Genomic DNA, 12,092 nt, shown 5'->3' on the forward strand with positions numbered 1-12,092 from the left:
GTGTGTACTGAGAGCAGAACATTAGCAGAACAGCAGCAGCCACTTTGGGCCTCCGCCTGCATCTACACAGGATGCATTCAAGCACGGTACTGCTGCGTGTTTTGGCAACATTCAGAGTCTAATACACAATCACAGTAGATACAGACAAAGAAAAAAAAAATAGAAATAAAAAAAATATGTTTTGTAGCAGATAAATCTGCTTATGCTTGGGATGCAAGTATTGTTTCCATGTGTATTAGTGAAATGTGTGACAATGAACACTGGAAGAAATGATCTCATGTCGCAAAATGCAGTTTGCATGTAAGAAATTTGGTGAAATGGGACCCTGTTCCCTCAGACATGCAGCTGAAAAACCTCCTGTGTAGACAAGCATTTAGATAACTAAAATTACTCGGCTGGTTAATGTCTGGGAAATATCTCTGTCATGGTTAAATATTTAAAACAACCAACATTATCTGTTGGTTTGAGACAGGATGTGGACCCTAATCTCCAGAGTTTAAGCTGAATCCATTAGACAACCACCCACCACACCCTCACCTTTTCCCACGCTATCTAAGCAGCACAACTTCCTGCATCTGCACAGAACGTTTGCACAGTACTGTACACCATGTTCTGCAGAATCATCCAATTTGATTGTAATTCTAATAGCAATAAAGTACCTCAACAGGTCAGTTAAGTAACACTTTCCTTTCCAGCATAATGTTTAGGGTGAAGAAAACTGAAGAAAAAGCAATAGGACAACATACAACTGAAACTATGCTCATGAGCATTTTTAATCCTACTAATATATTATGTGGATTCGGTGTAATGCAGTTCATCAGTGGCTCTGTGGTGGCTTGCATCCAAATCACAGCTGTCTTTCAGCAACATGTAATCCCTCGTGTGTTCTCATGTTTAAATAATAAATGATGTGCAATGTTACTTGAGAAATTGGAATCGGCCAGAGAAAAGTACTCACCCTGACACTGGTATCCCTGCTTCCCCAGCACGCCCCTATCAGATCACACACAGAGGAGACAGTGTTTCAGCCAGGTTAGTTAAGGAAACATAACAGCAAGTAAGTAAGGCCAGACAAATGTGTGTGTGTGAGTGTGTGTGTGTTTCCTACCAGATAAAATCTCTGCAATGTGAGCAGTAGGTTGGTTGTCTCAGGTAGGTGGCCATGAATTTGTGTCCGTTGACTTGATGGACGCGTCTTCGGACGGCGCCCTGTCGCCGGCGGGGGCCGATCCTCTCTCGAAACACTCGCTCCTCATTGTCATTGGCTCCTGAGGCTGTCGAGTGAACAGACAGGAGTTCATCAGTAAAAATGAACTGAACTAAACTAAGTAAGTTTCAAAAGAGGATTCACACACATCTGAGTGCGACGGATGTTTTCTCGTGCCCATCGATTGTATTTCCTGAGACGTTTTGTACAAATAAGGACCATTTGCATCATGTTGCTCGAGATGTTTAATCATTCAACGGCCTCTCATCTTCTCCCCCCCCCCTTCCCTCTTTCTCACAAACACCCCACACCTACCAGAGGCCTATGCATACGTACGTGTGTGTGCTATTTATACTTTCATGTGTGGGCACCAAAACGAAGGACAGCATATTAAAATACTCCTCCTCAGCGAGCACCATCCAACCAGCCGTTCCCTTCCTCTCTGCATCTCCCCAGAAAGATAAATGCTTTCCGAGGGTAACCTTAAGACAAGAGAACCACCTCCACTCTCACTCCCACACACGCGCGCTCTCTCTCTCTCCCTCTCTCTCTCTCTCTCCCCCTCTCTCTCTCTCTCTCTCTCTGTCTCTCTCTCTGCGCTCCTGTCCTAGTTTGCCTTTCTTTTACTCTCCTTCCATCTCTCTCCTGGGTGCGTTATAGATGTGGTTACTGCTGAGCCTCTCCAGAGTTCGATTACAGACAGGCTGTCTAGGGACTCTGTGTGTGTGTGTGTGTGTGTGTGTGTGTGTGCGTGAGTAGGAGGGTATGTGAGTGGAAGAGTATTTGGTGTATCTGCGTGTGTGTGTGATGGTGTTGCTGGTGAGAGAGGGGAGTGGTGGGAGGGAGGGAGGGTGTGTGTGTGTCTGTCTGTATGTGTGTGTGTGTGTGTGTGTGTGTGTGTGTGTGTGTGTGTGTGTGTGTGTGTGTGTGTGTGTGTGCAGCTAAACAGGCCATTACTGGGATCACTTTGTTTTACATAATACATCATCCATCTGTCCAGGACAGAAACACACATTACACACACATTGCACACACACACACACACACATTGCACACACACACACACACACATACACACACATACACACACATACACACACACACACACACACACACACACAGGCTTGCTGACAAGGGAGGGTGATGAGGCATAACAACAGTTTGGAGCGATCGTCGTGGAGACAGACTCTGGACCCACTGAATGACCAACTGGGAGATGGCCGTCCAATAAACACACACATACGGACAGACAGGGGATTCAATCTGACACAGACATGTAGAGAACCGACCGACAGCGAGGACAGAACAGACGAAACGTTCAACTACAGATGGTCATATAAACAAATAAGATTCAGAAATGAATAACAATACAAGCGTGGCAGGAACCCGTCTGCTTCTCAAATAATGAATAAGACTACAAGTAAATCTGTGCGCAAAAAAAATCTATTCAGGTTAGAGATAAACAAAAGTAGTTCATGCTACTTTTTCTGAAGAAAAGTCATACTGAACAAGGTGAAGTGACAATTGAAGTGGTTCTTCAAACGGTGAACAAGGTCACAGGTATGTTTGTGCTAAACTGAATGAAGTCGAAGCACCTAGAGGAACTGAAGTTGTGGCTGAAGTTGAAGTGACAGTTAAAATATGTGAAATGTCTTAAAGGACTGCAGATGGAAATGAGCTACTGGCTAAATCTGATAAGTGCATCTCTTCTCTTTGCATGAGATTAATGTTTGTGTACACGGTCCCTGTTAAATACATGTAATAAGCCTAGATAACCTTAAGCTTTTCTTTACAGCTTTTGAAACTGCAGTTACATGTAGGGATGTCATGAGAACTGATACTTTTTATGGTCCGAGCCGATGGACAGTCTCCCCGAGGACCTGAGAGCAGCCGGAAGTGTTGAAATGTTTAAATGTAAACTTAAAACATACCTCTTCAGCCTGGCTTTTAATTAAATATGCTTTTTAGTCATTAGCCTCCTTATTTTATTCACTTATTTTATTGTAATTATGTTCTAGATTGTATTTTATTGTACTTTATTCTTTTTTATCGCAACTCATTGTCAGCTTTCTTACTTGATTTGTCCTTTTCTTTTTAGCTTATTGTTCATCTGTGAAGCACTTTGAACTGCACTAACCTGTACGAAAAGTGCTATACAAATAAAGTTTCATTGATTGATTGATTGATTGATTGATTGAGAACTGATACTTTGGTACCATGTTGATGCCAAAATTTTGGCGAGGACAGTATCAAGCTGCCTAGTCTGACATCAAACTTGAAGAGAAGAGAAGAGGAAGGCATGCACAGTAAACAATAATGGCAGCAGCAGCTCTGCTGCGACTTGTGGGGAAAAAAAAAAACACACCAAGACCGGCGTATGGAGATATTTTGTATTTGACATGGATCATCAGGGACAAGTTATAGCCGACCAAACGCCAGTATGCAAACTGTGCCACAGAGCATTTTGAATGAAAGGAGGAAACACTTCAAACTTATCTAAGTCGTCAGGGATCTGGATCTGAACACAGAGTCCAGGGTGAGTGAGTTTCAGGTGTTAACTTTATATTAACAACATGTCTTCAAAATGTTCACGTCTTGAAATGTTACCATTATTGTTTGTGAATTGCAACAGCTGAGATCTGCTGTAGCGACGCTTCACCACGCGACGTTCACAAAGGCTAACGTTAGCTTGTTTAGGCTGCAAGTGACAATATGTCTGCTTTTACTGTTGTTCACTCATAAAGAAACCTTCCTCAAGCTGCTCATCTTCCTTCACCTGAAGATGAATCATTTGCTTCTCTTACATGAATGTTTTAAACCATAAATAGATTCATATCACCTTATGGGGACAAATCTAAAAAGAACAATTCATAAGATAATACCTGGAAACTGAAGATGACACATTTAGACTGATGGAAATGCAAAAGTAAATTAGATGATATTTATAAATCTATAGCAGAGGTGGTTAAAGAAGAGGAGGTGGTTGGAGGAGGGTGAGATGAACTCGTCATATTTATTTAGGCTTTAAAAGAAACATTTAAAACTCAGTACTATGGAACAACTGACCACTGGTGGTCCTATTACTAATGATGGATTATTTTACAATTTTCTTAAATCAACTTTTGTAAAACTCTTTTACAGACTTATTTTTATAAACCGGCTTTTTACTTTTTTTTAAAATCTTTAATCTATTTTTAATTGCACTATATTCTGTTTTGTAAACACACTGCAAAATGTTACAAAATGTTTCTATTTTTATGTACATTATTATTATTATTATTATTATTATTATTATTATTATCATTTGTTTGAATCAAAATTCTGTACAGGAATCTATGTCATTCATTTCTATATGTTTATCACTTGGATAAATAAAGATATTTGATGGAAGGGAGCTGCAACGATCAGATTAATCAATAAGTCAGTCGAAAAAAAAATAGTTAGCAATTATTTTGATAATTGATTAATTGTTTCAAGAAAAATGCCAAACATTTTCTGTTTCCAGCCTCTCAACAGTGAGAATCTGATGCTTTTCTTTGTCAAACATGATAATAAATAAACTTCCTTTGGGTTTTTAATTGTTGGTTGAACAAAACAAGCAACTTTTTCACATTTTACATACCAAACAGTGAATCAAATAATCAGGAACATCTGATTAAGCAGATTAATCAATTATGAAAACAAACAATAGTTGTAAACCCCAAAAATAAGAAGCTTTTCTTTCAAAAAAAATATTCTGGTCATTTTTAGTGTCATCATTTGAGGAATGTTGCTTCAGTTGATGAAATGTGAGGAGAATATACACAAGGAACAGAAGAGGATGAAGAAAGAGGGAGTACGGAGAGGGAGAGGCTGCAGATGGTCAGATTAGGTCAGATTATTGTTATTCACTTCCTGAGCCCAACAGATGCAGAAGGATGGAGAGGAAAGAAGAGGAGAGAAGAGAAGAAAATGAAGGAGAGGAACACGTCCTTCCAAGCTCTGAAGCTGCAGAGAACAGATTGCACCAGGGGAAAAAAAAAAAAATCTGCTAAAAATACCACCTCTTCCTCTAGTTCTCACCCTCCATCTCTCCATCCCTCCTATCAGCACACACACACACACACACACATACACACACACACACACACCATTTGTTTTTATCAGCATACATTAACATGACGAGCACTCAAGCCAGCTGAACTCAGAGAGGAAGTTCAGGAGTGGGCGGAGAGAGGGTCGTGAGGTCACCACAGAGAGTCCAATCATCGATGAGGAGGGCAAGACACGGACGCCTGAGTCTGTGTGTGTGTGTGTGTGTGTGTGTGTGTGTGTGTGTGTGTGTGTGTGAGTCTGTGTGTGAGTCTGTATGTGTGTGTAATCCGTGGCTCAATCTCACCTACTATTTTAAGAATCTACTCCCTCTCTCTTCACTCTCTACTGCTCTCTTTATCTGTCTCTACACAGAAACTATACTCTGTTATACTCCTGGGGTTCTCTGCTGCACCCTCCCCTACCCAGTCTATCCCACCACACACAAACACACACACATAAATATATATACATATATATATATATATATATATATATATATATATATATATATGAACAGGATATACTTTCGCTGGAAGGCAGAGAGCTGTTTCTATTTATAACCAGGTGTGAACACACACAGGTGCAGGTGAAAATCACTCTTATCGGGCAGCATGTGAGTGAGTGTATGTGTGCGGAGAGGTTAATTGAGGAAGACACTGTGAGTGTTTCCCATGTTTAATCAATACAAACAAATAGAGAAGACAGAAAATGAGAACAAGAGAGAGATGAAGAAAGTTCTGCGAAGTCTATTAAGTAACTTTCTGGGAAAACAGGAAGACCTCTGTCTCCGCGTTTGCCCTCTTTTCACAGTAATCTCTCCATCGCACTCTGTGGCCTCTAGTTTCAGTGATGCAAACTGTGTTTCGTTCAGCCTGCAATCACTGATTTCATGGCCACTTGGGGGCAACGGAAAAAAAGGTTGTGAACATGACATTAACATATCACCTCCTTTTTTAAGTTGATATATTTATATATATATATCTCTACCAGCTCCTGAGGGAAATATCTGGTTCTTTAGCCACTGAATGCTCCACTATTTTTAACAGCTTGTCGCTAACTGTGTCTGTCTGCTGTTAGCTTGTTTACCATTTTTACTGTTAGCTGCCTACTGTGGCTGAAAACACACTTCGAGAGCACTGAGACTGAACCCAAACAGTTGGATAGACATCTGTGTGATAATTCTCTGTAGATGCCCCCTTTCATACTGTTTTAATCTGATACAATGTTATCATAAAAATATGAGTTACAGTATATCCACTTTAAACTTATTTGAAATCACAAAACACTCAGAGATAACTCCATGATTATGGGAATTCAGAATTATTGATATAATAATAAAAACAATAAAATACATATCTGATTTTAATTTAATTTCTTTTACTATTCAGCACTTGTTGAGAGCTTTTGCCACCTGGATAATTCTCCCATTTGTCATGCAGACCTGCTGAATAATATAAATCATCTCCTGCTACTTCCATGGCGGAGAAATAACATAGGTATGATTAACCTCAAAATTTCACATCAGTTTTTTAATGGACGCCATGGTTAAAGTTGAACTAATCAATATTTATACACTGACAATGGGTCAAATGACTACGTGTAATGTGAAAGGTGACGCTCTTATTTGAACCCACGAGGAATTATCAGCGATCTACAGTTCACATCAGCTCTACAGAGCATTGTATCACCTTTCTGCTCTTTGTTTTGGTTTTAAAACCTGCAAAAAAAGTTCCATATAGCCCACTGTACGCACCAAACAGCAAACAGCCGGCAAATAGCCAACATCGTCAATTTGCTGTTGAACAATGTGGAGCATTTAGCAGCTAAAGAGCTGGATATTTCCATCAGGAGTTGGTGGAGACTAAAAACTGAGCAAAAAGAAGAATGAAAGTGAATCTTTGAAATGAATGCTGATGTTGCTTTGTATAAGATGGATGTTTTAAAGAGGTAAGTGTTTCACCATATCAACTTTATAATGTGATAATATGTGAATTTTGTGTTATAGCTTGTTCAGCTAGTCAATTAATTGCCTTAAATGGGCAGCTTAAGTAACAAAATAGCATTTGACACAACAGGAGACACATTTCCTTTTTTTTCTTTAATCAATGGGGTGTTTTTCCTCAAATATCTGCCAGAAGCTGCAAGTAAATATAATTTGCTTGCCTGGAGATTGATGGCTCTAAATGATATTTTCAAGATCTATCTAAACTATCATAAGGTTTATGATTAAAGCGCATTACTTTTAATCAGCCCCTCCCTATCCAGATTCGCCAGCACATAGCACCGTGCCACACCGTCATGAAACTAGAGGCCTGTGTGTATGTATGTGTCTAGATGTGTGTTTAATTTCTTTCTTATTCTCTTATTGTATTGTTTCATCAGTAGAATAGTGTGTTGTGGTGGTGGTCTTACCCTCGGTGGAGGATCCAGACAGATCAATGACCACGTACACCCTCCCCTCCGGTTCCAAGTCAATCTGTGCAGACGAAAGAAAAAGAAACAGAGAGTAAGTGAGTGAGAAATAACACAGCTGAACAGTGAGCGCAGCAGGGGGGCTTTCCTCCAGCGCAAACAAACACACCAGTGCACATGGGAGAGGTCATTATCTTCACCAGCATTACACTCCCCCCCACCACCAGCACCACCACTCGTATCATTATCAGCATTAACATCAACATCTTTATCACTATTTTCATTTCTGTCCTCAACATCATCACTGCAGCTCCCGTTGGCTCCTGGTTTTAAACCGTATCTAGGTGCATTATCTGGAGGATTTCATATGAAAGAGGTTTGCATTTACATCTGGTGTTTATAAGCTTTCCCAGTTATCTTGATTCTGCCCCTTGTGATTTGATCTCGATGAGCAAATCCGGTGGGCAGAGCTGGCAGACTTCTCAATGAACATGACAAGCGGATGATGGGATGCTGCTGCATTGGCTCAGCTTATTTGTCCTTCGAAGAGGAAGGGGTCATCTCTAGCTTTTACCGCTTCTCTTGCTTAAGAAAACAGAAAGAGGTGAACTTCGAAGACGGTTCAACTTGTTTGGACACGTCTTTGGCATAGCAATTTACGATTTTACGTCTTTTCACATCAGAAATAACATCCTTCTCCTTATCCAGGTATCATATACAGCTACAAATTGCATGTAAGTAGCAGGTGCGAATGGGGTCATAGACTCCAGTATAATCACCAACATGGTACCTGTTGGTGGTGCCTGTTGAAATGAAAATAGAGATGCAAAAATGTAAAATAAAAAAATATGTCAAAGGCAACTCACAGCTCAACTAGTATCACCTAAAGTAAAGGGGAGATATCTTTTACAACATCTAGATGTCAATTTAATCCAATACAAGCGATCAAGCCACAGTTTATTTCATGGTTACAAGCGAACAATAATGTATGTACGCATGCTGCAATCACTTAACCGTTACTGTAGAACTGAGACATCCTGTTGCTGGGTAGATAATACTGACCACCTGGTGGGTGCGGGACAAGCTAATTTTCATACAGCGATTAATGAGGTATAACATCACCTGTCTGCATATTATCATAGTTAATATTACATTATTATTAACCAAAGCAACAATAAAAAGGTTTTATGGCTGCAAATTACATTTAGAAACACAAAGTATATCAATTAACGCTGGTAAGAACTCATATCCATCCTCAACAGAGAGTCAAATTGTCTTCCTAGACACAATGTTCTTTGTTGTGAATTTGCAGCATTACATGTCGGGCACAGTAATGCTTGTGGAGTCTGAGCCAAACCTCTTCTCTCTGTGTCAACACACAGTAAAATGGTGAGAATTAATATCTTTTGTTATTCTAACAGGGATGTTAAGATTTGCCAAAACACAGACTAGTTGTTGGAGGATGAAGCTGATGCAATAAGGAATGATGTCACTACTAGATAAACAGTACCTTTGTTATAAATCCATTAATCCTCTTCATACATGGGATAAATTATATACAACTGAAATGAATGGATTTATCAAAACTATAGCTGATTAAATAGCCATGTTTATCTTGATTAATCATTATGGTGTCATTAATGCTTCCTGTTGAAAGATATTCATGATTGAATTACAAGTCTTAATGAGTGCTGAAGGTGTAGTCAAAATGGAGGCTCCTTCATTCTGGGAATTTCATATTCACAGAACTAAAATAAATGTTCCTGCTCAAACACCATCGGATAAGCAAACATACAATGCATATACACACAGACTTATTCAACAAATAATGACATCACCCCCCCCCCCCCAACAATATACATGCAATTACGGAGATTAGAGAGAGTGCGACAGAGAGCGCTAGAGACGGCCGACACAGGAAGAGAAAGAGAGGGAGAGAGAGTGCTGGAGAGAGTGAGAGAGAGAGAGGTTTAAATCCTTAGTTAAGCTCTGGGACAGCAGCAGATCCTCTTATGCAACAGCCAGACTCACACACAGGCAGCGGCAGCACAGACATACGCTTCCATGCATTGCTGAACATGAGACACAAAGATCGCACAGAAACAAAGGTGAAACAGTACAAGTGCATACCATAGTTTAGCTGCATATATATTCTTTTGTTATAGGCTACTGATTGAAACACGGCACGGCAACATTGAATAAAAAATTATTGTGTGAAGAAGAAACAGTGTGCTGATCCTATCAATTGATATTTGATATTTTATATCGATTCTTATTTTCCTTTGTTTTGTGCTGCAATGAATTAAACCTCGCAGTTGGTATCCAATACCCGGAAGGAGAAACATTCATTTCATTTGTAGTTCGGTAAAATCAAAGGAAGAAAAATAATCTGTAACTCTTCTGATAACTGAACAATTTAATATATGTATGTAATACATGTTTTTCCAGCCACTGAAACTAGTGAGAAATGCCAAATACTCTGTTCTTCATTGTAAAGGGAGGTTTTGGACGTTCGATTTAACAGAACAAGAAGCTGGGAAGTTTTTTCAAGGTGTTTTCACATTTCATGAACTGATCATGAGAAACGATTCTTTGGAAAAGCAAAAGTTAATGAAAATAATCGTGAGTTGCAGCCTTAATGAGAAGGAGTCTATCTCAAGCCAAATACACTAAAAGAATGTGAAATGTATGAGCATGCACGCGGTATCATCCTTTTGTTGTACGCATAACACATAACAACCGCATGGGATTGGTGACCCATAAACGCCATTGGATTCTTGATGTGTACCCTTGAAAATGTTGTGCTAATCCCCAAATGCAACCTCTTGCATAATGGCGTATCTCAGCGAGGATTTCAGCTGAAAGATGGACTCAGAGTGATTTGGAACAGAGTGGAGCAAATGGACGGCACCATCATTGATTTAGCGCTCGGGTCCTGAGGTGGCATGCCGGCCAAAAAAAAAAAAACTGCACTGTTCTCACATCACCAGTTACTGGCCAGTGGAGCTGTGAAGTGCCTTCAAGCTCATTTTTCATATCCAAATCAATGAGAATTACTACTACACAGATCTGGGTTTTTGAATATGATTTAAGACTGTGTGTTCGATATCACGCCAAATAAAATCTGAAATAAACACAGGCTTTTTATGTTTCTCTTGACTTTTATTCTTGGCAGGATGAAAAATCTTTTCTGCTGCATTTACACCATCATTTAATAGTAGAATATTTTTGATACGTTAGATAGGTAAGATGTAACCCGGAATGATCACAGCTTTGATTATACGATCACTAATGAAGCTGTTAAATACAATGAAATGACGTGTGGAAATTTGTTCAGTCGCACCAAAATGGTACATTAGATTAAATTCTTCTCAAAAGGCTGCCTGTGGCCAGTGTAGTATTGATACTTAGTGGTAGTACAGTAAAACATCACGGAAGTTAATTGAACAAATGTTAAAGTACCTGAGTGTGAGTCCATTCAGAAATGACGTAAGAATCAATAGCGAATGTATAACATTGGAAATCTTCATTTAACCTAAACAAACAGATGATTCAAATATCTGATACTGACGTTAGCTATACATGTTTCTATGGTTACTGTTCCAGTAAAGTGTAGCCATGTATCCTAGCAACAGATATTTCTAATGCTGCTTTTATTTGTATATTTTTTTTAAATAGGAGCTTGTAATATAGTGTAGCTTGTAACAGAATTGCTTAAAATGAAATACAAGAGATATTATTAGATAGTATTAGTGACCTCGGTAGAAAATGGGTCCATGTTAGAAAACAATAACACTAGAGGTAAGAGAGAAAACATGTATTTTGTAATCTGGGGGAACTGACCCTCACCCACAGATTTCTGTTGAGATCATCATTCATTACAAGGTGTGTTACATAACCTAGAAGTTGGAAGTCCACTATAAGGAAGTAAACATTTACAAATGGACTAGAAATCACAGGGGTCAGAGCTGGTGTGATCCCATGGTTTGTAGTTTTACCTCATGTCTTAGAGCAGAAGGGAATGAATGAAACTGGGATATAGTAGATCTGTGACATGAAACAAATGTGGGCCAGGGGTGTAAAGCGGGTGGCCAATGGCCCCTGCCTTACTCCCAGCGTCGCCTACAATGGTATATGACGAAGAAAAACAGCAAATAGTCTCTTTTGAAATCTGCAAATGTTGAACATTTTTCGACAGTTTTTGCTTGAAAAATTACTTAAATGTTGCCAATTATTTTTCTGTCGATCAACTAATTGATTAATCATCTGATCATTTCAGCTCTAAAAGGTTTAAAAATCTGTTGATGTATTGTACCATTGAGGGCGACATTATGAGTCGATGAGTGTGATTGCTATTTGGCAGCATTGAACTTACAAGATTAAACATCAATGTGACAAA

The 12,092-nt window shown here is 39.2% G+C and overlaps 1 protein-coding gene across 1 annotated transcript in view; it reads right to left on the reverse strand.

The window, feature by feature from the left end:
• prkcea (protein kinase C, epsilon a) overlaps positions 1–12,092 on the reverse strand; it is a 34,180-nt gene that overhangs the window by 10,218 nt on the left and 11,870 nt on the right. Inside the window, exons 2-4 of the mRNA XM_023406566.2 lie at positions 7,694–7,757; positions 1,109–1,274; positions 959–993 (exon numbers count right to left, since the gene is read on the reverse strand). Of these exons, the coding sequence (XP_023262334.1) occupies positions 959–993; positions 1,109–1,274; positions 7,694–7,757 (265 nt within the window). The remainder of the gene's footprint in view (positions 1–958; positions 994–1,108; positions 1,275–7,693; positions 7,758–12,092) is intronic.

Source organism: Seriola lalandi, unplaced genomic scaffold (assembly GCF_002814215.2).
Source record: "Seriola lalandi dorsalis isolate HSWRI2012SDOR001 ecotype SW California unplaced genomic scaffold, Sedor1 jcf7180002054311, whole genome shotgun sequence".
In the NCBI taxonomy this organism is placed as follows: domain Eukaryota; kingdom Metazoa; phylum Chordata; class Actinopteri; order Carangiformes; family Carangidae; genus Seriola; species Seriola lalandi.